The sequence below is a fragment of the Phyllopteryx taeniolatus genome, chromosome 18 (genome assembly GCF_024500385.1).
Source record: "Phyllopteryx taeniolatus isolate TA_2022b chromosome 18, UOR_Ptae_1.2, whole genome shotgun sequence".
Lineage (NCBI taxonomy): Eukaryota > Metazoa > Chordata > Actinopteri > Syngnathiformes > Syngnathidae > Phyllopteryx > Phyllopteryx taeniolatus.
Genome location: NC_084519.1, coordinates 46,518 through 72,978, shown reverse-complemented (window position 1 = coordinate 72,978; position 26,461 = coordinate 46,518). Strand labels below are relative to the sequence as shown.

Genomic DNA, 26,461 nt, shown 5'->3' with positions numbered 1-26,461 from the left:
CTGTTCTCCTTGCGTGTAGATGGACGCAAGTTAGGAGCGAGCCAAACTCCATTCAAAATGAATACGGGAGTCAGAAAGTAGCGTCCGAGCTCCAAGTGCTTTATGGAGCGCCACTGTCATATTCAATATGAACTGAAGTGAAACTAAAGAAAACAAACAAATCATACATGAATAAATACCTGCGTAACTATGAGAATTTTTATCTGGAAATGGATTACAACATACTAACTATAAGCATCTTTATATGCCAGTACAATAAAGACCTTTTGAAAGTTTCATATGAACACGAAACATGAAGCAGTTGTAATTAGTAAATTATTTAAAATGAATAATTAGGTAATTTCTACAAGCTTAACATTTTGGTCAAACATATCACAGTAGAATAAATACTGCTAAATAACTTTACAGAAAAAATACGGTACTTCGACGATGCTTTCGAAGGTTCAAACAACACAAAGCTTCTCACAGGCGGTAAGCACAGTTGACAGTATTATGCAGCTTTCAATAGAGAACTGACTGCGAGACTGATTTCTAAAATGGCCACCGAACTCTTTCCTGACAAAGTGAATGTCAAAAGTGAACCTTACAAATTCAGGGGCAGTCCAGGAAAACTTGTCGAAATTTAAGAGACGCTCCAAAACAATAAATATGGATAATGTACACTGAAACCTTGTGTTCCAAACTTGATTGGTTCTGTGACCCCATTTGTAACCAGAAACATTCTTAACCCGAGGTAATGTTTCCCATGCTTTCCCAATTAATACGTTCCAGCCCCAAAATTCAATTATACTGACACAAATAAAGTGCAATAGAGAAATAAGTGAAAACACACTATTTTAAAGAGTATAGCTTATTAACTTTAACTAAGGAAGGGAAAGGGGCGGAGGACTACAGCGCCTCATTAAAGAAGAGCCTTCTTCCATCATAACATGGGGAAATTCTGATTCAGGTTTTTTTTTTTTGTCTGTTTCTTTTCTAATTCATTGATTGATTTTGGCATAGCAAACTGATCAGGGAACTTTTCTTTTTCTGTTCAGAAAAGAAATAAAGTAGGATGTCACATTGTCATTTAAAATATGAATTGCTCAGTTGACCAATTTCTTTCGATAATTTTTTTGTATTGCCTCGCTCACGCTACCACCGGTGAACGCTTTCTCAGTTTTGCCTGTCTAATAAAGAGCAAACAACAACAATAGATACAGTGCCTACTTTAGTTGCTCGCTGTCGTGTATGTTTCCTTTTTTATTTATTTATTTATTATTTATTTTATTTTTTTAAGTACAGTTACTAAAAAAAAAAAAAACTGGTTCAGTGCCATTTTTTTTTAATGTCAAAATAGCTGGTACTGGTACCCGTACTTTGTTTAACACTCCACGTGTTCATTCAAAAAGACAAGTTTTTCCATTGTGTAGGCAGTCAGGCGATTACATTTTTTTCCACAAGTTCTCCAGCTTTAGAGAACATGCCTTTTATGGATTTTTTGCTGTGATGTAACGTAATATGTAGCTTGTAATTACAGTTGGTGAATATCACATTGTACAGTTTGTGTTGACAAGAGGCTGCTGTCACAAAAAAAGACCTATCCAAAAAAAATTGCAAATTCCAAAACATGAGTATGCAGGGGTCCACTGTGTAGCGACTACGCCTATGGCCCGGTTGTCAACGGAAACCCCAAGAACTGATAAACCTTTGCATTCCTGCTTCTAGACTTTACACCGATCTAATTGGCCTGATCCGTGTCGGCCAATAATTAGCATTTTATGCTGATCGACGTTGAGACGTTGTGCCCTATACGAGACATAATTTGATTGTAACGTTAAACGTACATCGAACTAAACCGGAAGTAAATGCAAGCGTTTACTTTCCGACGTATTTCTTTTCCAAATTAATTACGCTTTTACCCAAAACCAATATACGCTACATCGTGGTGCCCCGTGTGAGGCGATATCATGTTTTCGTTCAATTCAAACACACAAAATTCACAATATTTGCAATAAATCTAGGCAGTGTTTCCGCCATCTTGAAGGGGGCATGTTCGGACGTAGGCTGTGTATGAGCGCAAGCCGTTACCATAGCGACACAGAGTTTTGAGCACTTGTGAACTGGAAACCAAGATTAGCCCTCTCAGTGAAACTGGAGTGAATTTGTTGTATGTTTAAATGTTATTTGGATATCCGTTGTTTTGTGTATTGGATGCATCTGTCGTGTGGTAGAATTTCCTACAGCGATCATTGTTAAAAGACCTTTGAGGTTCTTTTTGACGTGCCACGAATTTTGGACGTGGTCCTTAATGCTAACGTCACGCAACTCATGAGCGACGCCAAAAACAAAACGAAAGAACCTCTCTCGAATGCTCAGTTGCATGGTTTTGAACTTAGTGTCACAATTAAAACGGAGCAATATGGAACATAGCTGAATGAGGCTCAAACTAGAAGCTGAACAGCACACACAAATCAACTTCATGGCACAGCTATTTAAACGATGCGCAGGCCCGCCGAGTTGATGCTGAAACTCAGTTTGAGGATGCGAAAGACCCTGCAAACTGCGCCTCAGTGCCATTCGCCCATTTTGCCCACCCAGTTAATTTCGCCCACCCTTGCATCTCTCGGCAACGCCTTCAACCCGGCCGGCTCTTCTATTGCACCTCCAAGAACCACTTGGGATGTGCACTTCCTTCTGTGCTGGTTCCCAGCCTATCTTTTCTCTTCTGCATTGTTCGTAATGTCGACGTTCCCTGCTTTTTGTTTGATCTTTCTGTGGCTCGCCTTGGCTGCCCCTCTTTCAATTCTTCCTTCCTGCGCGCCGCGCAAGCTTTACATTCATTTCTCCTCTGTGTTGTGCCATCTTATTTGCATGATTGTGGGCTTCTGTTGTCGTGCCTCCGTGAAACGCACTTCACAGCCGTTCATGGCCCACGCAGCCGAAAGGGGGTCCGCCCACTATGCATCATGCAGAAAAAGACGGCTGGTCCACATCGTGAGTATAGCCCTAAACCAAAATAGGCAGACCATAACCACGCTGTTGTCTGTGGTCCTAATGGTTTATGCTCACACACAGATTGCTCAAGGTGTTGCTCCCTCGCTAGACAACTTAGCAATGGATAGAATACTTACACATTTGGGACCCCTCGGCTTAATCAAAATTGTTTGGTCTATGGCCCTGACAGGCCCCACGAATCCGGCCTATCTCAGGTTTTTCCTTACAAGCTGCATGTCAATCCTGAGTTCTGAGAAATAGCCTTCCTTGTCGCTCGCCCGATCAGCGACGCCCTCAAAGATGCCACTTTGCATATTGAGGCTGTCACCCGGGACCACCTGCCGTTTTTCAAACAACACAAATTCAAATTTGACCCTGAAATACTTGAACAAATTAAATTTGAAGGAACTCAGGCAATTCACATGACCAACACTAAGACGCCAGAGCATTCCTGGTCTGCTACAGACCTTAACTTCGTGGCCGTAACCATCCTCAGTCACTGCAGGATTTTCAGCATAGCCTACCTGCTCTACCAAAAGACCCAGAAGCTGCGGAACTGCTTAGAACAACAATCCAATGCTTGGAACCCGAAAATGACACAGCTCAAACTGGTGCAGGAGCACCCCACACCAGCCCCACCCCACTGACCGAACTGTTTCCTGGACCTTTACTTAACGACGTATTTCTTTTCCAAATTAATTACGCTTTTACCCAAAACCAATAAACGCTACAACTGTATTACCGTTTTAGATACTTGTTTTTATGCACTTGATTATATTACTCTTTTTTTACATTGTTGCTGTTGACTTTCCTAATTGTATTATTTCCAATAAATCAAACTCATCTAGCTCTCCAAATAACATTAGATATAAATATAAACCATAATACACAACATTAAAGTCGCAACATGAGAATTGATTTTTGCAAACCATGTTTTTGTTTTTTTTTTGTCTTCTTGTCTTGTAGACATCAGTGAAGATCTTCGTCATGTGTGTCGGGAGCCAGAGCCCCTTTACATTAAAGAGGAAGTGGAGGATGAAGAGCACCCCCACATCAAAGAAGAAGAGGAATTGAAGCTCACTTTCATTAAAAAAGAGGCTGAAGAAGTGCACCGCCACATCAAACAGAAAGAGGAGTGTATCGCCAAGTTTCCATGGACGAGTGTCCCTTTGAAGAGTGAAGATGAAGGTCGACGTGAGGAGAGCAGAAGCAGCTCACGTCAACACATGACAACAGAAGGTGATGGAGACCACTGTGGAGGATCACAGGCAGACGGCCTCTTAGCTAGATAGTGACGACATGACGTCTCACTCTCCTCACACTGATGATGATGATGATAAACCGTCTGAAGGTGATAACAAACGCTGGAAATGTTCTCAGTGTGGGAAGACCTTTGCTTATAAGAGCAGTTTGAAACAACACACGAGAACACACACCGGAGAGAAAGCTTTTGCCTGTTCAGATTGTGGTAAAAGATTCTCCTATAAGGGAGACTTGACAAGGCACACAAGAACGCACACTGGAGAAAAACCTTTTGTCTGCTCAGTTTGTGGTCAAAGATTCTCTGAGAACGGAAAATTAACAGTACACGCAAGAAGACACACTGGAGAAAAACCGTTTGCTTGCTCAGTTTGTGGTCAAAAATTATCTGCAAAGGGCAAATTAACAATACACACAAGAACCCACACCGGAGACAAACCTTTTTCCTGCTCAGATTGTGGTCAGAGATTCACTCAGAAAGGAACCTTAAAAATACACAAGAATGCACACTGGAGAGAAACTTTTTTCCTGCTCAGATTGCGGTCAGAGATTCACTCAGAAGGGAGCCTTAAAATTACACAAAAGAATCCACACTGGAGAGAAACCTTTTTCCTGCTCAGTTTGTGGTCAAAGATTCTCTCGTAAGGATCGCCTGAAGACACACAAGTGTGCTGGTGAGAATAGCAGTCATCAAGATGCATTTCAGGAAAATGTACATGTTTAATATCCAAAGTAATTACTATGTTACTGACTTACAAAAATGTAGATTGTTCTATTCTGTTTACCATCTTTTATTTTATCTATCCTTGTTGTCCATATATTTTCGAAAAGGCCCCTGTGTACAAGTGTCGAGGATTGGCACTGGTGCCAAATTACTTTATAAAAATTAGTTATGGTGAGAACATTGGCACTTATTCCATAGTTCTGGACTTCCAAATGATGTCTGCAGAAAAAAGCCCTCCAAAATAGACTGTAGTAACTCTGGAATTGTTTTCTGATGGAATATTAGATTTTTGGCCAGATTAAGACCTGACCACATTTTATGACACAAATGCCTCGAAGATGTTTAATCAAGTTCCTATAGATCACAAAGGCGTTTCTGTAGGCGGCATCGTGTGACAGACGTGGACTTTGGCTGGCTGTCATAACGTCGGATGATCCATGACGAGGGTCATATAATGTCCCAAAACTGTGGCTGATTGTCAGCAAAATGTTTGTCTACATCCCTATTCATGCTCACGTAACACCTCTGAAAATATCAGACCAGCCCAGAATTTATGATGTTAGGAACCAAAGCGTTTTCCTCGCGATAGATCATGTGGCCCGCCGTGTCGTTTTATGTGGCCCGCGGGGGCTTGAAAGGTCTTAAAATACGTAAAATGAGCAGTTTACACGGTATTTGCCATCAACTACATATCCCATAATAAAAAATGACCACCAAGTGACGGGATCTTACCACTAGGCGATGATCCCAAAATGTCGAGGAAGCGGAAAATTGATTCAGATAGAAGGCTTTTTCAACACAGATTGGAAAACAAATGTTTCTGCTGCTGTTTTAAGGGGTTTCTGTATTCATGCTGACACATTTTTACAGTATTCACTATTCACACATTTCTCAATAGCAGGTGGTATTCCCTTTGCACTTTATACCAGGCTGATTTTTATTTCTAAAATGCTAACTGTCACCAATGTTCTGAGTAGTGCAAATTTGTCAAGTGTAACAAAAATCTTTGAAAAAAGTTAGTCAAAACCTGGGTTTGGAGATACTTCTTTATTTACTTAAATACGTTGATGGTCGATTGATGAGCAATGCGGGTTTCTTAGGATTCATGTAATAATACCAGGGGAATAAGTAATAATAGATAGTTACTTAACAATATGTTGTGAGTATAGTTACATTTATTTACATTACATTTAGTTACAGTGGGTACGGAAAGTATTCAGACCCCCTTAAATTTTTCACTCTTTGTTATATTGCAGCAATTTGCTAAAATCATTTGTTAATTTTGTCCTCATTAATGTACACACAAGCACACCATATTGACAGAAATGTTTTTTTGCATATTTAATAAAAACGAAAAGCTGAAATATCACAGCCATAAGTATTCAGACCCTTTGCTTGTGGCACTCATATATTTAACTCGGGTGCTGTCCATTTCTTCTGATCATCCTTGAGATGGTTCTACACCTTCATTTGAGTCCAGCTGTGTTTTATTGTACTGACTGGACTTGATTAGGAAAGCCACACACCTGTCTATATAAGACCTTATAGCTCACAGTGCATGTCAGAGCAAATGAGAATCATGAGGTCAAAGGAACTGCCTGAAGAGCTCAGAGACAGAATTGTGGCAAGGCACAGATCTAGCCAAGGTTACCAAAAACATTCTGCTGCACTGAAGGTTCCTAAGAGCACAGTAGCCTCCATAATCCTTAAATGGATGACGTTTGGAACGACCAGAACCCTTCCAAGAGCTGGCTGTCCGGCCAAACTTAGCAATCGGGGGAGAAGAGCCTTGGTGAGAGGTGATGAAGAACCCAAAGATGACTGTGGCTGAGCTCTAGAGATGCAGTTGGGCAATGAGAGAACGTTCTTGAAAGTCAACCATCACTGCAGCCCTCCACCAGTTGGGGCTTTATGGCAGAGTAGCCCGACGGAAGCCTCTCCTCAGTGCAAGACACATGAAAGCCCGCATGGAGTTTGCTATAAAACACCTGAAGGACTCCAGGATGGTGAGACCGAGAACTTTTTGGCCTTAATTCTAAGCAGTATGTGTGGAGAAAACCAGGGACTGCTCATCACCAGTACCATACATACATTCCCAACAGTGAAGCATTGTGGCGGCAGCATCATGCTGTGGGGGTTGGGGGGGGTCAGCTGCAGGGACAGGACGACTGGTTGCAATCAAAGGAAAGATGAATGCGATCAAGTATAGGGATATCCTGGACAAAACTTTCTCCAGAGTGCTCTGGACCTTAGACTGGGCCGAAGGTTCACCTTCCAGCAAGACAACAACCTTAAGCACACAGCTAAAATAACGAACGAGTGGCTCCAGAACAACTCCGTTACTGTTCTTGAATGGCCCAGCCATAGCCCTGATTTAAACCCAATTGAGCATCTCTGGAGAGACCTGAAAATGGCTGTCCACCAATGTTCACCATCTGGGGAGGATCTGCAAGGAGTAATGGCAGAGGATCCTCAAATCCAGGTGTGAAAAACATGTTGCATCCTTCCCAAAGACTCATGGCTGTATGAGCTCAAAAGGGTGCTTCTACTGAGCAAAGGGTCTGAATCCTTATAGTTGTGTGATATTTCAGTTCTTATTTTTTAATCAATCTGCTAAAATGTCAACAATTCCATTTTTTTTTGTCAATATGGGGGGGGGGGGTGCTGTGTCTACATTAATGAGGAAAACAAGAAAATGATTTTAGGAAATGGCTGCAATTTAACAAAGAGTGAAAACTTTAACGGGGTATGAATACTTTCCGGCCTTTCGACGGTATCGATAATGCCAATATGGCCCTTGGTGAAAATGACTTTGACACCCCTGCTATCGATGATTATTTGAGAAAAAAGTTGCCGCATGTTCTCGTCCTGAGCAGCGCACCTCCCCAGAGTTGCCACACGCGCAATGAGTTCCCTGTTACATTCTTCTTCTTCTTCTTTTCCTTTCGGCTTGTCCCGTTAGGGGTCGCCACAGCGCGTCATCCTTTCCCATGAGAGCCTATCTCCTGCATCCTCCTCTCGAACACCAACTGCCATCATGTCTTCCCTCACGACATCCATCAACCTTCTCTTTGGTCTTCCTCTAGCTCTCTTGCCTGGCAGCTCCATCCTCATCATCCTTCTACCAATATACTCACTCTCTCTCCTCTGGACGTGTCCAAACCATTGAAGTCTGCTCTCTCTAACTTTGTCTCCAAAACATCGAACCTTGGCTGTCCCTCTGATGAGCTCATTTCTAATTTTATCCAACCTGGTCACTCCGAGAGCGAACCTCAACATCTTCATTTCCGCCACCTCCAGCTCTGCTTCCTGTTTTCTCTTCAGTGCCACTGTCTCTAATCCATACATCATGGCTGGCCTCACCACTGTTTTATAAACTTTGCCCTTCATCCTAGCAGAGACTCTTCTGTCACATAACACACCTGACACCTTCCTCCACCCGTTCCAACCTGCTTGGACCCGTTTCTTCACTTCCTGACCACACTCACCATTGCTCTGGACGGTTGACCCCAAGTATTTAAAGTCCTCTACCTTTGCCATCTCTTCTCCCTGTAGCCTCATTCTTCCCCCACCACCCCTCTCATTCATGCACATATATTCTGTTTTACTTCGGCTAATCTTCATTCCTCTTCTTTCCAGTGCATGCCTCCATCTTTCTAACTGTTCCTCCAGCTGCTCCCTGCTTTCACTGCCGATCACAATGTCATCTGCAAACATCATGGTCCACGGGGATTCCAGTCTAACCTCATCTGTCAGCCTATCCATCACCACTGCAAAAAGGAAGGGGCTCAGGGCTGATCCCTGATGCAGTCCCACGTCCACCTTAAATTCTTCTGTCACACCTACAGCACACCTCACCGCTGTTCTGCTGCCCTCGTACATGTCCTGTATTATTCTAACATACTTCTCTGCCACTCCAGACTTCCGCATGCAGTACCACAGTTCCTCTCTGGGTACTCTGTCATAGGCTTTCTCTAGATCTACAAAGACACAATGTAGCTCCTTCTGACCTTCTCTGTACTTTTCCATCAACATCCTCAAGGCAAATAATGCATCTGTGGTACTCTTTCTAGGCATGAAACCATACTGTTGCTCGCAAATACTCACTTCTGTCCTGAGTCTAGCCTCCACTACTCTTTCCCATAACTTCATTGTGTGGCTCATCAACTTTATTCCTCTATAGTTGCCACAGCTCTGCACATCACCTTTGTTCTTAAAAATGGGCACCAGTACACTTTTCCTCCATTCCTCAGGCATCTTCTCACGCACTAGAATTCTATTGAACAAGCTGGTCAAAAACTCCACAGCCACCTCTCCTAGATGCTTCCATACCTCCACAGGAATGTCATCAGGACCAACTGCCTTTCCATTTTTCCTTCTCTTTAATGCCTTTCTAACTTCCCCCTTACTAATCATTGCCACTTCCTGGTCCACCACACTTGCCTCTTCTACTCTCCCTTCTCTATCATTTTCCTCATTCATCAACTCCTCGAAGTATTCTTTCCATCTACCTAGCACACTGCTGGCACCAGTCAACATATTTCCATCTCTATCCTTAATCACCCTAACCTGCTGCACATCCTTCCCATCTCTATCCCTCTGTCTGGCCAGCCTGTATAGATCCTTTTCTCCTTCTTTAGTGTCCAACCTGCCATACATGTCATCATATGCCTCTTGTTTTGCCTTTGCCACTTCTACCTTTGCCCTGTGTCGCATCTCAATGTATTCCTTTCGCCTCTCCTCGGTCCTCTCAGTGTCCCACTTCTTCTTAGCTAACCGTTTTCCTTGTATGATTTCCTGTACTATGAGGTTCCACCACCAAGTCTCCTTCTCTCCTTTCCTGCCAGAAGATACACCAAGTACTCTCCTGCCTGCTTCTCTGATCACCTTGGCTGCAGTGGTCCAGTCTTCTGGAAGCTCTTCCCGTCCACCGAGAGCCTGTTTCACCTCTTCCCGAAAAGCTGCACAACACTCGTCCTGTCTCAGCTTCCACCACATGGTTCTCTTCTCTGCCTTTGTCTTCCTAATTTTCCTCCCCACCACCAGAGTCATCTTACACACCACCATCCTATGCTGTCTAGCCACACTCTCCCCTACCACTACCTTACAGTTGGTAACCTCCTTCAGATTACATCGTCTGCACAAGATGTAATCCACCTGTGTGCTTCTACCTCCGCTCTTGTAGGTCACCCTATGTTCGTGCCTCTTCTGGAAAAAAGTGTTCACGACAGCCATTTGCATCCTTGTTGCAAAGTCTACCACCATCTGTCCCTCCAAGTTCCTTTCCTGGATACCGTACTTACCCATCACTTCTTCATCACCCTTATTACCTTCACCAACATGTCCATTACAATCTGCACCAATTACGACTCTCTCTCTGTCTGGGATGCTCAGAACTACATCATCTAGCTCCTTCCAGAATTTCTCTTTCACCTCTAGGTCACATCCTACCTGTGGGGCATAGCCACTAATCACATTACACATAACACCCTCAATTTCAAATTTCAGCCTCATCACTCGATCTGATACTCTTTTCACCTCCAAGACATTCTTAGCCAACTCTTCTTTTAAAATAACCCCGACTCCATTTCTCTTCCCATCTACACCATGGTAAAATAATTTAAACCCTGCCCCTAAACTTCTAGCCTTACTGCCTTTCCACCTGGTCTCCTGGACACACAATATATCAACCTTTCTCCTAATCATCATGTCAACCAACTCCCGAGATTTTCCTGTCATAGTCCCAACATTCAAAGTCCCCACATTCAGTTCTAGGCTCTGTGTTTTCCTCTTCTCTTTCTGCCGAAGAACCCGCTTTCCACCTCTTCTTCTTCTTCTTCTTTGACTTCGACCCACAGTAGCTGAATTTCCAACAGCGCCCTGCAGGTTGACGGCGCCGGTGGCGGACGTTGTTAACCCGGGCCACGACCGATCCGGTATGGAACTCTTTGGATGAACGCTCATATTTGTTTGGCAAGGTTTTAAGCCGGATGCCCTTCCTGACGCAACCCTCTGCATTTATCCGGGCTTGGGACCGGCCTACAGTTTGCACTGACTTGTGCCCCCCATAGGGCTGCATAGTTCCCTGTTACATTGAGTCAGACAATACGCGCAACAACATATCATGTTCATAAAATCCCAAATATTGGGCCTATCGTAATATTTTCAGAGGTTGAAGCTGCCACGAGCGGGGATGTCCACGGAAACGTGGGTGATGATTGATGACAGTTTTACGACATTAAGCTATGTTTTCTCGGGTTCGTGCACGAGGGTTGCAATTGGAAGATGTCCGGGAGACGTCTCCACACCGCACGGCGACCAATTCACCCGGAAGTCGCTGATATAGGCCAATATCGAGGGACAGTCCTCTCATGAGGAAAATGTCTTCACCTCCATAAAATTACAAATATTGGGGCAATCATTCTAATATTTTGAGAGGTGGAAGGGGGGGAAAATCAGACATTTTGGTCACGATCAGTCGCAATTTTCTAAAATTTTGTGACGTTATGATTTTTATTATTTTTTTTAAATAGTCAGCATCTATGGTGAGGAAATGCTTAATGTCCATAAAATACACAATGTTGGCCCAATCATGAAATGTTTTTTCTGAGGTTGGGTATATGGAGAGATGTCCACATAAATTTAGCATTTTACACTAAGTTTTAGACTCTCCTGTGATGAGGAAGTCTCGTGCCCGCTGCTATGTTTTTGCCATTTTAATTGATGGAATCCTGATGAATTAGTCATTTTTGAGCATATTAAATTCCCGATTGAACTAAATTTAGGGGTATTGCCGTGTTCATGTGAGTGTGCAACGGTATATGATGGCAATATAAAGTATAATACCAACTTGAACAAAGTGGTGTTTGGAAACTCAAGCAAGAGGTCTTTTTTGTTTTTTCTCCATTTCCTGCAAAGTTGTCATTTTGGAGGTTGAAAAATTCCACCTGACAACGACGAGTGTTCCCTCGTTTATCGAGAGGGATAGGTTCCGGAACCCGCTGATCTCCACTTCTGCCACTGACGTCACACCAAGACATGTAGGGTGAGGTAATGAAGGTAATGAAAAGGGGACTTCCAGTTTCATTTTCTTGAGCAAAAAACCCAAAGACAACTTGTACGGTAAGCGAATTATGGACCATCTAGATCAGTGATTCCCAACCAGCGTGCCGTTGCACATTCGTGTGCCAAGGGAAATAATCAAATTTCATTTAATTGGTCAAAATATTATTTATTTACAAAAATAATGTATCTTTGTTCATCCATCTATGCCAGCGGCATATGGAGACAGACAGACAGAGCAAATAAATGCTCTTCTATTAGATGTCAGAAAGTGTATAATTGACTTGTGTATCCATTTTTGGTGACATTTTTGTTTGTTGGTGTGCCGTGAGATTTTCAAATGTAAAATACGTGTGCCTTGACTCAATAAAGGTTGGGAATCACTGATCTAGACGAGTGATTCTCAGCTGCTGGGTCAGAACCCAAAAGTGGGTCACGGAGCCATTCTGAGTGGGTAATGGACAGGTAAAAATGTATAGCATAATTCAGACTGTTAAAACTGTTACAGTTGCTTTAGACTGCAGCCTTCATTTCCGAAAAAGACAAAATATTGATGTGGCTCTTTCCTAAAAAGAAGAGATGAGTACCAAAATAGACTTTTGTACATGGTTTTGTTCATCCTGTTTCTTAAGGTGCTCTGAAAGGCACTTTAAACATGTAAGCATGAGTAGTTCTGTTTAAAAATGTGATATTTTTTCAAAGGTTATTTTTGAACAATACATGTTCTTTATTGTTCCTAACTGTTGTGATAGTGGGTCGCGACTTAACAACAATAGAAAAATACGGTCCCAGGGTGACAACATTAATCTGGATCCCGTCATAGGTCCTTTAAATTTTTAATCCCCATTTCAGTTCTCTGGATTTTTTAAGACGTGGCTAAAACCACGCCCAAGTCCGCACCAATCGCCGCGATTGTGATTTACTGAGTAATATTAACTTTTTTACGACTACAGTGTGCTGTTAACTAGCAAGCTGTGCCTACAACATGAAAAAGTACATCTTCCTGAATTTTCTCCTGTTATTTGGGCTACAGTGTCTGCCGTGTGCACCCACGCGTGCACACGGACCGAGGCATCGGCTAACCGCTCTGCTACCCCCGGGCCAGCACACCAGTGACGGGGCCGTCCAACTCGACAAAGCCGCATAAATATTGGGAGCAAATGATATTCGACCCATTTGTGTTTGTCTTCTTGTGTCTTGCAGACGTTGTGGAAAATCTTTGTCCAGAGCGGCAGGAGTCGGAGTCCCCCCACATTAAAGAGGAAGAGGAGGATGGAGAGGTTCAACAAATCAAAGAGGAGGAGGAAGAGTTCGTACACATTAAAGAGGAAGAGCAGGAGGAAATCATCAAGGTTCCTTTGACTGGGGTCCTTTTGAAGAGTGAATATCAAGGTCAAAGTGAGGAAAACCGAGGGGTGGCGCCTCCCAGCAGCAGCTCAAGTCGACACATGACAACAGAAGGTGATGGAGACCACTGTGGAGAATCACTAGCAGAGGGACTCTTAGCTCCGCTATCAGATAGCGACGAGACAACGTCACACTCTTCTGACTATGATGATGGTGATGATAAAGAACAGTCGGAACGTAGTATGACATGTCACACTGATCTCAAATGCTGGAAATGTTCTAAGTGTGGAAGAACTTTTGCTTCAAAGAGCAATTTGAAACAGCACGTAAAATTACACACTGGAGAGAAGCCTTTTGCCTGTTCCGACTGTGGTAAAAGATTCACTGTAAAGGGTAAGTTAATATCACACTCAAGAACCCACACTGGAGAGAAACCTTTTGCCTGCTCCGTTTGTGGTCAAAGATTCTCTCAGAAGGGTACCTTAAAAAGTCATACAAGAACCCACACTGGGGAGAAACCATTCACCTGCTTAATTTGTGGTCAAAGATTCTCTGAGAACGGAACCTTAAAACGTCACAGAAGAACACACACTGGGGAGAAACCTTTTGCCTGTTTAGTTTGTGACCAAAGATTCTCTGAGAAGGGAACCTTAAAACGTCACACAAGAACCCACACTGGGGAGAAACCTTTTTCCTGCTCAGTTTGTGGCAAAGGATTCGCTCAGAAGGGAAACTTCAAAAGTCACACAAGAACACACACTCGAAAGGAACCCTTTGTTTGCTCCGTTTGTGGCCTAAGATTCTCTCATAAGTATCTGGCTCAGAACCACAAGTGTGTTGATGACAATAGCAGTGATCAATGAAGGTTCTGCCTCTCATCTGAGCAGGCTTCATAATTTCATGCACCAAGGATGATTGTATTCTAATGTACCTTCTTAAAGGCCTCCAGTGGAAAAGTGTTGAAAATTAGCACTCATGCTAAAACACTTGTAGCAATATATCTGCTTTGTCTAATGTTTTTGTGATGTGCATATCAAATAGGAAATCAGCAATTAAATGGAAATACCTTTTGTAATGTATAGTAGTGGTCTGAGGGGGTGGGTTCTCCGGGGACGGAAACCACTCAGGCTTTCTAAGTTTCACCTGTGGCTCAATGTGAAAGCCTGGGAAAAAACACCGCTTGGCAAGATGTTTGATTAGATGGCGACTGGGAAAATAAATTATGAAAAGAGAGGCACAGCAGGTTAGAGTGCAAAAGAAACGAGCATATGCAGAGTTTGCAAGGGTGGGGAAACATTGGAGGAAAATTAAAAGCACTAAGAAACGAGCAGAACAAAAAAGTGAGGGGTAACTGTTGGATACAAAAAGAGTCATAACATTCATTGCAGGGGTAAGAAATGCAATAATGGGAATATAATAAAAAACAATACAGATTATAACAAGAGCAGCAGAAAAGCCTCTTGACATAAAACAGCTAATATGGGAGGAGTTGAGGGATGATCTCAGTGCTCAGGCCAGCCAAGAGACATCGAATTAAGGCTAACAAAAGATTTGACATGGTGATATTGATCGATACATACTGTAGATAGATAGTTACAGTGTGTGTTGCGACTGAAGACATTTATTTCATGATCCTACTTTTAGTTTCTAAGAGAAAAAAGAATGAAAAAGACAAGTTACATTTCGTTTTGCTCTTTGTTTTCCTCCCTGTACGGACATACTCATACCCATATGCCAGCACAGTCGTTGGTGACAATGCATCCTAAAACGTTAGAAGCCATCCGGCGCAAAACAAAACAAAGAAGAACAAGAAGAATGTGAGAGCCTGCGGCCGAAGGTGATGGGGGAAGTAGACGAACATGAGGTTTGCAAAGACGGGAGGGCGTGTCTGGTAAGAAAAGCGCAAGGACGGTGGGCGGGGCAAGCTGGAAGACGACGACGCTGTAACAGCAAGGTGACGGTTGAGAATTTACCAGTGCCGTACCCATGTGCTGTGTTTTGTGTTCATATGTGGGGGTGGCAGGGGTGGATCTTGTAAATGTCTTGCCATTTAATTGTCTCTTTTAATTTCTGTAATCCACTTTGTGTTGCATTTTAATATATGAGCAGTGCTATATGGATAAACTTGATTTGATTTGAGGGCCACACCAACATGCAAACATCACTTCTGCTCATAAAGAATTCAGTGTCTTTTTGTAATGCTGTAAATTGTATTTTGATCATCTGCTACCTGTGTAGTTATGGTATATGTTATGTTAGGAGAGGTAATTTAAAATATAAATAAAATAAATGTATCTTTTTAAGCCCGTGTTATGAATATTGTCTTGGCGGCCTGTGGCAACGGGCATATGGTCCGGGTGCAGACGGCTCCAGCTTATTAGGTCATGATGGTATCATTTTTAACCTGTATGTGTATGACTGTCTGTGTCCTTGTAGTTGTCAAGCAGCAGGTGGGATTGTTCTAATTTCCTATTTTAATGAATATCATGCACTTTGAGTTACTGTTACGCGTATGGAAAGTGTTTACAAATAAAGTTTGATTGCTTGATATAGATTATTTATTTATGGTGTGCAGTCTGTGATTATTTATTGGACCAAATATATGTTCCAATATTTACAGTGGGTACAGAAAGTATTCAGACCCCTTAAATTTGTCCCTTTTTTTTTTATATTGCAGTCATTTGCTAAAATCTTTTATTTCCCCCCCCCCCCCCCCTCATTAATGTACACACAGCACCCCATATTGACAGAAAAAAACAGATTTGTTGAAATTTTTGCAGATTTATTCAAAAATATCACACAGCCATAAGTATTCAGACCCTTTGCTCAGTATCTAGTAGAAGCACCCTTTTGAGCTAATACAGCCACAAGTCCTTTTGGGAAGGATGCAACAAGTTTTTCACACCTGGATTTGGGGATCCTCTGCTATTCCTCCTTGCAGATCCTCTCCAGTTCTGTCAGGTTGGATGGTGAACTTTGGTGGACAGCCATGTTCAGGTCTCTCCAGAGATGCTCAATTGGGTTTAAGTCAGGGCTCTGGCTGGGCCATTCAAGAACAATTCCGGAGTTATTCTGAAGCCTCTCCTTTGTGATTTTAGCTGCGTGCTTAGGGTCATTGTCTTGTTGGAAGGTGAACCTTCGGCCCAGTCTGAGGTCCTGAGCACTGGAGAACGTTTTCATCCAGGATATCCCAGCACTTGGCTGCATTCATCTTTCCTTCGATTGCAACCAGTCCCTGCAACTGAAAAACACCCCCACAGCATGATTCTGCCACCACCATGCTTCACTGTTGGGATTGTATTGGACAGGTGAAAAGCAGTGGCTGGTTTTCTCCACACTTGCCGCTTAGAGTTGAGGCCAAAAAGTTCAATCTTCGTCTCATCAGACCAGAGAATCTTATTTCTTACCATCTTGGAGTCCTTCAGGTGTTTTTTTTTTTTTTTTAGTAAACTCCATGTGGGCTTTCATGTGTATGGCACTGAGGAGAGGTCGTCCCAAATGTCTTCCATTTAAGGAGTGTGGAGGCCACTGTGCTCTTAGGAACCTTAAGTGCAGGGGAATATTTTTTTTAGCCATGGCAAGATCTGTGCCTTGCCACAATTCTGTCTCACAGTCTGGTTTGGTGCTGCTACAAAAAAGGAAAAACTCAACGGACAATCAAAACTGCTGAAAGGATTGTCGGTACCCCCCTACCGACCCTTGAGGACTTGCACGCTACCAGAACTAAGACAAGAGCGTGCAAAATCCTCTCGGACCCTCCGCACCCCGGTCATCGGCTCTTCCGGCTCCTTCCTTCAGGTAGGCGCTACCGATCAATGCAAACTAGAACTAGCAGACAGCTTCTTCCCTCTTGCAATCAACTTCTTAAACACCTGACCTACAATGCCATTACAATATGCTGGCAATTTTTGGACTTGAGTTCATTGTCACATTTCAGTGGGGCCAATTTTATATTACTCGTGCACTCACTGTAGTAGTCTCGCCACGCTGGACTATTTGCATATCTGTTGTTGACCAATACTGGCCACTCATGCCAGAGTAGCATCTGCTCCATTTGCACACCGATTGAGGAGTATCTGCAACATTTGCACAATCAACATTGTCCCAGATTATCGCACTACTCGTCACTTTAAACCGCATACACTCCTAGAAGTCTCGGCGCCCTTTGCACAATGGTCATTGCACCGGACTATTGCGATATTAGTCATTCGAACTGCTCTAAGTGCGAGAGGACTCTGCATCTTTTTGCACAATTGTCACAAAAAACAAAATAAAAATTTCCCGGCATTACCAGATTACTAGCAACCCTTTACTGCTCAGTGACTGTTTTTTTTTTTTTTTTTTTTGTCAATGTCTTTCTGTCTCCAAAGTGTTCTCTGTCAATTGACTGTCTGTTGTTGTGCTAGAGCGGCTCCAATTACCGGAGACAAATTCCTTGTGTGTTTTTTGGACACACTTGGCAAATAAAGATGATTCTGATTCTGATTCTGAGCTCTTCAGGCAGTTCCTTGGACCTCATGATTCTCATTTGCTCTGACATGCATTGTGAGCTGTAAAGTCTTATATAGACAGGTGTGTGTTTTTTTTTAAAGGATGTATATTGACATCATACGCTTCCTCGTTGACAAAACAGTAACCCTCATGAATATCGGTTGAGAAATGAGCAAGTTTCGACTTAATTTGAGCATCCATGCATTGCCATCTATGGGAACAACGGCCTCCCCAACATGGCCGCCAAGTAGGCACGTTGGTTAGGCTCGCTTGTCTAGTGTTCATACCTATGGACAACACTGGTCTCAGCCGGAATCACACGCTCTTCTCCACTTCTACGTGCTTTATTAAAAATGTCCTGAATTTGCAGCGAACGTGCTGAATCCTTGTCACAGTAAGTCAATCACTACTTTACTGGACTAAAACATCATTCGTTCAATCTTCGTGTCCGGTTGACGTCGTCTCGGTGCACGTTGAAGCTTCTTGGCCTAGCTTAGCTTAGCTAAGCATGCTAACAAGTAGACGCGTGTCTGATCAACATGTCGCTCAGCAGTTCCAGCGTGAGCGTAAAGTGTTCTTTTTCCGCCACCTGCGAACCACAATATCTAATATTCAATCTTAAATGTGAAAACAACAACGACGAGATTGTCATTATCATTTTGTTTGTCTAAACGACTGAAATAATGTAATGTAACAATAGCAAAAATAATGTTCTGAGTCTTTTTGTTGAACATACAGCGAAAATGTGTGCAAGAAGGACACCAGAGTACAAGGAGGAACTTTGTGGCCCAAAAGAGGAGAATGAGCCACAACATCAACTACTGGACGCTATATTCAATCTGCAGCCTCGAATTGTGCTGCACAGAGCAGGTTTGTTCACTTCTTAATGAATTGTTTCGGAAATGCATTCAAATTTTTGTAACGTGGGCACCGTGTGACGTTCAATAGGGCTGCGATGATTCATGTATAAAATGTATACAAATTGATCTTTGAAAGTGGTGGCAACGAGTTTCATTATTGAGTCGTTGCGTGGTTATGTTCGCAACCCACGATGAACATTGCTGTAACGCCATCAAAGATTTAAAAAAAAAAAAAAAAAAGGTGTGCCATCTTCTTTTCTAAAGTGGGCTCAAACATGACTGAGCCATGAAACAACAATTTGACCCAAGTCTTCAAAAATGTGGGAGCATTTGTCTCTACACGAAGCCAAATAGTGTGTTGTTTGCAAACTTTGTCAAAGCGAGATTGGCATGGCACAGAAGCACCACGGTGATCATTCGGCACCTAAAACAAAAACACATTGGAGTCATGGAGGAGGAGGAAGAGAGCGCCACATCTGGGTAAGTTTTTACAGAATCCTACATTTATCCCATTTTACAGTGAGAAAACGTCCCATTAGTTTCCCCTGGTGCTGGTAAATACTCATTATCCAGCTTGACAAGCATGAAAAGTTAATTAAACAGAGGTAGTTAGCCTAGCGAGAGTGAAGAAGAGAGAACTTTTTGATTCATTTGTCTTTTTTTTTGCTCATTTATGGTTAAATCTGTTGTCATATATATTTTGTGCGTTGTCACATATTTAATTTTTTATGTGGCACTGTATTTGTGTTACAGCTGCTGCACTATACTGTATATAGTTTGAGTCACATCACCGCAAAGTACGTGTGCGCAGTTGTCACTTTGCAGGTCCTGTCAGAGGAAAATAAACTCAACATGTTCTCATCTAATTTCAATAGGAGGATCGCACAGCGTACCGGTAGTCAATAGACTTCACACCGATCTGATCGGCTTGATCGGTATCGGCCGATAATTAGCATTTTATCCTGATGGGCTCTGTCGTAATTCGCCGTCATTAATCGGCTCCGCAAAAGACATTTACTCCGCGTCGCCATCATGTACAGTAGATTTGAATCCAAAAACGAGTGTATTTTTTACCCTGTGGCGTGTCTTTTGACGTAGTACTGTAAATATCTGACTGCCAATAAAGTTATTAAAAACAAAGATGTCGGCGATGTGGGACGGACAACACGCAATGCCTGGATCAGACTACAAGACAAATTTGGTCTTTCACGATTGCAACATGTCAGACTATTGCAATGAAATATTTGATTCCGATACCACCGCATCTCATCTTTTACGATCACTGGGCTTCATGTTGTCTACTCAAACACCACCGGATACACTCGTTGCCATGGTGGCGACCTCAACAATGGATCGCGCCGCGTGTATTACAAGAACAAAATGGGGAAAAACGTGTGGTGGTGGTCAGCGGTGCTCGGGAGGTTACGTTCATTTAAGGCTTGCTTGAGGTATGTTCACATACTTTGAATATGATACGGCTCGCAAGCAGGCAACAAAACGGTATGTAGCCTAGCAAGCTAGTCCTAGTACTAACAGTTGTACGTAAACATGCTGGCGTTCTGTTGAATCATGCTCTAAAGTTTCGGTGTGTGTGAAGTCATTTCATTCCAATAAAGTAATATAATTACAGTGAATTAGCAGCCATTATTTCAGTCATGTCGTAATGTTGGTTTGACCTGACTGATTAGAATACATGACCTGACTCGATAATCCTTTTGAAAATACTCGGTATACAGTACACAAGTATATACAGTGAATGAACAAGTCATTTAAATAGACACATTGCTCCATCTTGTGATCGGTTATGGTTTTTTTAAACTCGCTGATGGGTAATCGGCCACAAAAATCCTGATCATGTAAAGCCAAGTGATAAAATAGTCCTGGTCGACTTCAAATTTAAGGTGTGTGCGTCTTTAGTGTAGTTTCTCTTTTTCAGGGTGGCTGTGTGCAGTTTGGCAACAATTGCGTTCCCGCATTTAACACATTCTCTGCCATGAACGGCTTTAGAAGTCAAATATCCATGTTAACTTGGAAGGCTGGCAGTGAACGGGTTAATGCATATCTCTTCCGCATAGAACGAATGCGTCGCCATGATTCCACGGGGTGATGTAGATCTACATTTGGAATTGGTACACAAGACAATTCCAAAGTGCTTAACAGTTACATAAGATTTACAAGAAGGCATAAAAACATATTCCGTAAAATGTAAAATAATCATGAATTACTGTAATTTCTTGTGTATAATGTGCAAATGTTCCCAAAATATTTTCAGTCAATAGAGCTAAAGTAACCTGTGTTTTAAAATCTCCTAACTCCCGTGGTTCCAAGCGTGTTCGTTTTCGTGAAAGAACTTCGTTCACAACAATGTATCAAAACCAACCAATTTATTCCTGACAGAGGAGTCGATACATTTGCAGAGCTCTGGGTTCGTAACTACCCCATCTTATCCTTAGCAGATAAAGTAGTCGAACTGAAACTATCTGATTCTATCCCAGACTTATACAATGTTTCAAACAGGCCAGTATGTAATCGCTGTCGTCTGATTGGTCCGTAATCTGACGTCATCGTTGTCCTGCAGAATGATGACCATTTGATCTGGCTCCAGACTTCTGCTCCAGGTGTCGCCTGCATTCAATGTTTATAGTGGCTCCCCGCAGTTCCTTTCTTCCTTGAGATGTGTCTCCAAATACCACCTGATGGGGGGGTTTTCCTGCAATAAAACCCCTACCCCCTTATCTGATTATACTGTAATACACATCCTCTTCCAAACTAGTTAGACCCTGAAACTCTACATTATATTCTATTACATATAGAATTACATATTAGAATATAAAGTATTCTATATTCCCTTCAGAGCGCATTAAATATAAGTTTTAGAACAAATTACATTGTATAATTGTATACCAGTACCTAAGAGTTGTGAAAAAGGTAGACACTTCCATTCCAGTATGTTATGTAATGTCGCATGTTAAGCATATCTATTAGGGTAATGTGCGCCGCCAGTCTGAGATTCCTGACCTGCTCGCGGCAGCTTGCCTTGTTGTTGTCATTAGCGTAGCAGGTTTCTTGCTATTGCATTAAACGGCAGAAACGGCTACCCTTAAGTTTGTTTGACCTTAAACCTAAGATGGAAAATGTAGACTACAAGGGTTAGTTACACGGCCACTTTAAAAAGCATCGCTGCCGAAGATGTGGGAACGCGCGAAGCAGCGCGGCAATTCCAAGTATTGGAATGGAACGTGAGATTGTGGAGGAAAACGAAGGAGAAAATCTTCCAGCAAAGAGCAGATGCAAGAGCTTCGGGACGTGGGAAAGTCCCACAGTTTCCGGACGTGGACAAAGAGCTGCTGCAGATTATCGTAGAGCAGAGGGCAAGTGGCTGCGCGATCAACACTGCCGAACTTTGTCTCAAATCTTGGAGAATAATGAGGAATAAAGGTAGCCAAGACTTCAGGGCATCCGCTAACTGATGTGAGTCTGTTAGGCGCAGAACAACAATTGCACGTCGTCTTCCGGCCAATTGTGAGGATCAATTGACAAAATACCAGCAGTTCATCATTGGGGTGAGAAAGCAGCAAGAATAAGAAATTGGCTGCCCGGCAAATGCTGATCAAACAATCTTTGATCTGCCAAACGCTCCAACAATCGATCAGATCGGCGGAAAAACAGTGAAGGTCAAGTCTCCGAGGAACCAAAAAGAGCACTTTATTTGAATTCGGGTTGGGCATTGTTTGCATTGGGGCGATTTCGGTCCCGATTCCGGTTCTTCGTTTGGATTCCTGTTCCAAACGATTCTCGATTCGGATTCTTTCGGGGGTCTAGGTCAAAAACGTTTGCGTTGTTTAAATAAAGGCTGTCCAAATTAGGAACATCCATTTTCTTAGCAGCCTGCAGCATGAACTAAAGTGAACTTTTGACTCTGCATTCTATATACATACATGCAAATCAGTTGCCTTTTGGCCAAATTCGCTGTTTTGAACTCAAAATAGGATATTTACGTGAATCGTATCGTTCCAATGACTTTTTCCTGCGTTTCACTTGTGCGCTGCCTCAATGTTGCCATAGACATATTTTAGCTTCACTCGCCCAATTGACTTCTTTGAAGTTCCGCACGGCGTAGGCGGAGGCTCGGCGCCGGAGGGAGCGCGTCAGACTTCTACACATCGTGAAAGCCTCCTTTGCACAATATAATCTTAATCCAAGTGTTGCACTGTGGTGACTGGTCATTTATTTTAACGTAATTAACACTTTTGTTCACCGCTGCCGTTGGGCACAAGCACGGCTTCATGCGTGTTCTGTTCTGTTGCTTCTTGCCGCTTCCTCCTTGGTTTTCACCACTTTCTTATTCGGGGTCGGCGGACTCCACGCATCCAAACTGGGAACCAAATGTTTTTAATTTGAACGATCCCGGGAGAACCGGAATGTTAGTCCCGGTTCCAATCGGTTCTCAATGCCCAACCCTAGCTGTAATGCTGGGCGCTTATGGAGATCAGAATCAGAATAATCTTTCTTTGCCAAGTATGTCCAAAAACACACAAGGAATTTGTCTCCAGTAGTTGGAGCCGCCCTAGTACGACAAAAGACGGTCAATTGGCAGAGAACACTTTGGAGACAGAAAGACGTTGACAAAAAACAGTCACTGAGCAATAAAGGGGTGCTAGTTATCTGGTAATGCCGGTACATTTTTATTTTTATTTTTTTTGACAATTGTGCAAAAAGATGCCTCTAGCACTTAGAGCAGTTCGAATGACTAATATTGCAATAGTCCGGTGCAACGACCGTTGTGCAAAGGGCGCCGAGACTTCAAGCGAGGAGTGTGATAATCTGGGACAATGTCGATTGTGCAAATGTTGCAGATACTCCTCAGTCAGTGTGCAAATGGAGCAGATGCTCCTCTGGCACGAGTGGCCGGTATCGGTCGACAACAGATATGCAAATAGTGCAGCGTGGCGAGACTACTACACTGAGTGCACAAGTCATGTATAATTGGCCCCACAGAAATGTGACGACGAACTCAAGTCCAAAAATTGCCAGCATGTTATAATTGAATTGTAGGGTAGGTGTTTAAGAAGTTGTGACTAAAAGGAAGCCATACATAATCTTTCAACGAAAAACTCTTCCCACCCACTGCTAGTGGCCAAAGGGCGTCATAGTGAGATGCCACCCAAAAGGGTGGATGGATGAGGCGCTTACTAAGGACTGGATTCGGTCAGTCTGGTGTGACCACAAGCGACTGTCGCAAAATGCTGGTGCCGGATGCCAGCCATCAAAGAAATCCTCAAAGAAAATAAAAATGACTTGGTAATCATTCCTGGTGGCATGACTGCACAGTTGCATGTGATGGTGTATTGTGCAATCGCGCTTTTAAAAAGCACATGCGGAAGAAATGGAACATGTGGATGCCGTCGGGCACTCATACGTTCACTGCAGGTGGCAATGTAAGGAAACACGCATGGATAAAAGACGCATGGGATGCGGTTTCCCCTGACATATTTTTCAGGGGATTCCAAAAAGTTGTCTGGCAAATGCCACGGATGGCACAGAGGATGACATGCTGTGGGAGGAGGATGAGATCGCTGTTCATGATGCAATGGCGGAGGCACCGGAGGGACTACGCCCTGAACTGGTCGCCAATCAGTCGCAGGGCACGCATAGACACGGACAACCATTCACACTCACGTTTGCCCGGTCACTGAGTGGGGACTAAACCCACGCTGCCCGCACCAAAGTCAGGCCAGTGTTCCACTACACCAGGGGTGTCCAACTCAAATTTACGGTGGGCCAAAATGAAAAATTGGGACAACCTCAATATTACGTGAAAAATCATGTTTCCCTTCTCTGCAGGAATGTAGTGTTAAAGTTTACCGTATGGCAACATACTTACATTTTGCTTACAAACTGAATCTGGAATAAACAAAAACTAATATTATCAACACACGAGAAATCCAATTTGCGATAAAAGACATCAGTGGGATTTGTTTGTTGTTTTGTATCTAAATAGATAACATGAATTCTTCTGTCTCTCTATCTTCGATTGAATCTATCTCCGACTCCCTTTCTTTTTTATGTAGCGTACTTTCGCGACCATAAGGCGCACTTCAAAGTCTCCAAAACTCCAAGATGTCTACCACGCGGACGTGGAGGTGCCTTCGGAGCAGCCGTGAGCCAGTAGGGCCAGCGAGGCCGAAACACGTTCACAAGTGTTGACCTCCGTTTACAAATCAGTGGCACTTTGATGAAAGAGGGTCCTAATTGACGAACGGGTTTTTGTAATGACCAGCCAGTGGATTTGTTTTGCTTTGTGTTGGGAGCAAAAATTGAACTTCGAATACAGTAGAATTCATTGATTTGATATATATGTCAGGTGCCCTGCGAGTGGCCGGCGACCGATTCAGGGTGTACCCCGCCTCCCGTCCCGAGATAGCTGGGATGGGCTCCAGCAGCCCGCGACCCCAGTGAGGATAAGCGCTAAAGAAAATGGATGGGTGGATATATATATATATTATATATGTCACAAAAACATTGGCTAAAGCAGATGCATTGCTTGAAGTGTTTTAGCCTGAGTGGCAATTATCAACACTTGTCCACAGGAGGTTTATTGGAAGGTTGATAAAATACAAGGAGGTAGATTGAGTTAGACAAATTGATGACCGTATTTTCACGACCATAAGGCGCACTTAAAAGTCTTCAATTTTCTCCAAAATGGACGGGGCGCCTTATAATGGGGCGCGCCTTATGTGTGCACCGAGTTCCAACATCTATAAATGTTGTTGTGTGATGAGCGCTGCGTTTAACTTTTTATTTTTATTTATTTTTGAGCGTTTCCTGCCGACACGCTGCTTACACAGAGGAAAAGCGGACGTGGCTGAGGACAGGGTGTGTGAAGGAGGACGCTAAAAGCCACGCCCCCGCGACGGGGTTTTTTTTAAATTTATTTTAATTTGAATTTTTTTTTTACCGCTTGACTGACTGGGAGCATTTCCGGGGTGTGCATTGTGCAAAATAACATCGGTTTGGCTAAGGACCCCCGAAAATGTCACCTACGAAGAGACACGCTTACGAAGCTATCAGTTACGTGGAGGAACGTGGGAATCGAGCAGCCGCGAGAGAATTCAAGATCAACGAATCCACCGTTCGCAAGCGGAGGAAGCAGGAAAACGAGCTTCGCCAAGTCAAGGAGACAAAGCTGAGTTTCCGCGGGGAAAAAAAAGAAAAAGAAAACGCGGAAACAAGGCGAGGTGGCCCGAGTTAGTTTTCCAACTCGAACAATGGATTAACGAGCAAAGAACAGCCGGGAGAAGCGTCTCTACAGTCACCATTCGACCGAGGGCAATAACTCGGGGCTTGCCATCCTTCCGGGAGGTTTGACGAACCGCTGGACATCGGTGTAAACAGGGCGTTCAAAGTGAAGTTGTGAGCGGCGTGGGAGCCATGGATGACAGATGGCGAACACCGCTTTGCTAAGACAAGGAGGCAGCGCCGGGCGAGTTACGCCGCGATTTGTGAATGGGTTGCGGATGCTTGTTCGAGCTTTCGCACGGCAACGAGACTGACCGGAACCCGGCGTGTTTGATGGAGAACTTGGCCGGCTGTTCATTTCGGATACAGAAGATGAGGACTTTGATGGATTTGCGGATGAGGATTGATCCAAAAAATAGCGTGAGTACATTGTTAAAATTGGCTGGCAACCAGTTCAGGGTATACCCCGCCTCCTGCCCAATGACAGCTGGGATAGTCTCCG

General features: G+C 43.2%; 2 protein-coding genes across 8 annotated transcripts in view; both read left to right on the top strand.

Annotated features, from left to right (window-relative positions):
* The window catches only part of LOC133468561 (zinc finger protein 771-like), a 39,481-nt gene extending 23,598 nt beyond the window's left edge, over positions 1–15,883 (top strand). The window contains exons 2-4 of one of the 3 annotated variants that reach the window (XR_009785520.1): positions 3,943–4,910; positions 11,879–12,019; positions 13,226–15,883. Coding sequence is in view for 1 of the 3 variants with exons in the window: in XM_061754628.1 (XP_061610612.1) it covers positions 4,739–4,910; positions 13,226–14,232 (1,179 nt within the window). In the remaining 2 variants the exon portion in view is untranslated. Of the gene's footprint in view, positions 1–3,942; positions 4,911–11,878; positions 12,083–13,225 lie in introns of all 3 variants that reach the window. The other 2 variants (XR_009785521.1, XM_061754628.1) reach the window with 2 other exon arrangements.
* A 2,210-nt stretch (positions 15,884–18,093) lies between these two features.
* Positions 18,094–26,461, top strand: part of LOC133468152 (diacylglycerol kinase eta-like) — a 28,785-nt gene continuing 20,417 nt past the window's right edge. For 2 of the 5 annotated variants that reach the window (XM_061753678.1, XM_061753679.1), the window contains exons 1-2: positions 18,094–18,254; positions 18,599–18,730. The gene's annotated coding sequence lies outside the window, so the exon portion shown is untranslated. The remainder of the gene's footprint in view (positions 18,255–18,598; positions 18,731–26,461) is intronic. The other 3 variants (XR_009785420.1, XR_009785421.1, XR_009785419.1) reach the window with 3 other exon arrangements.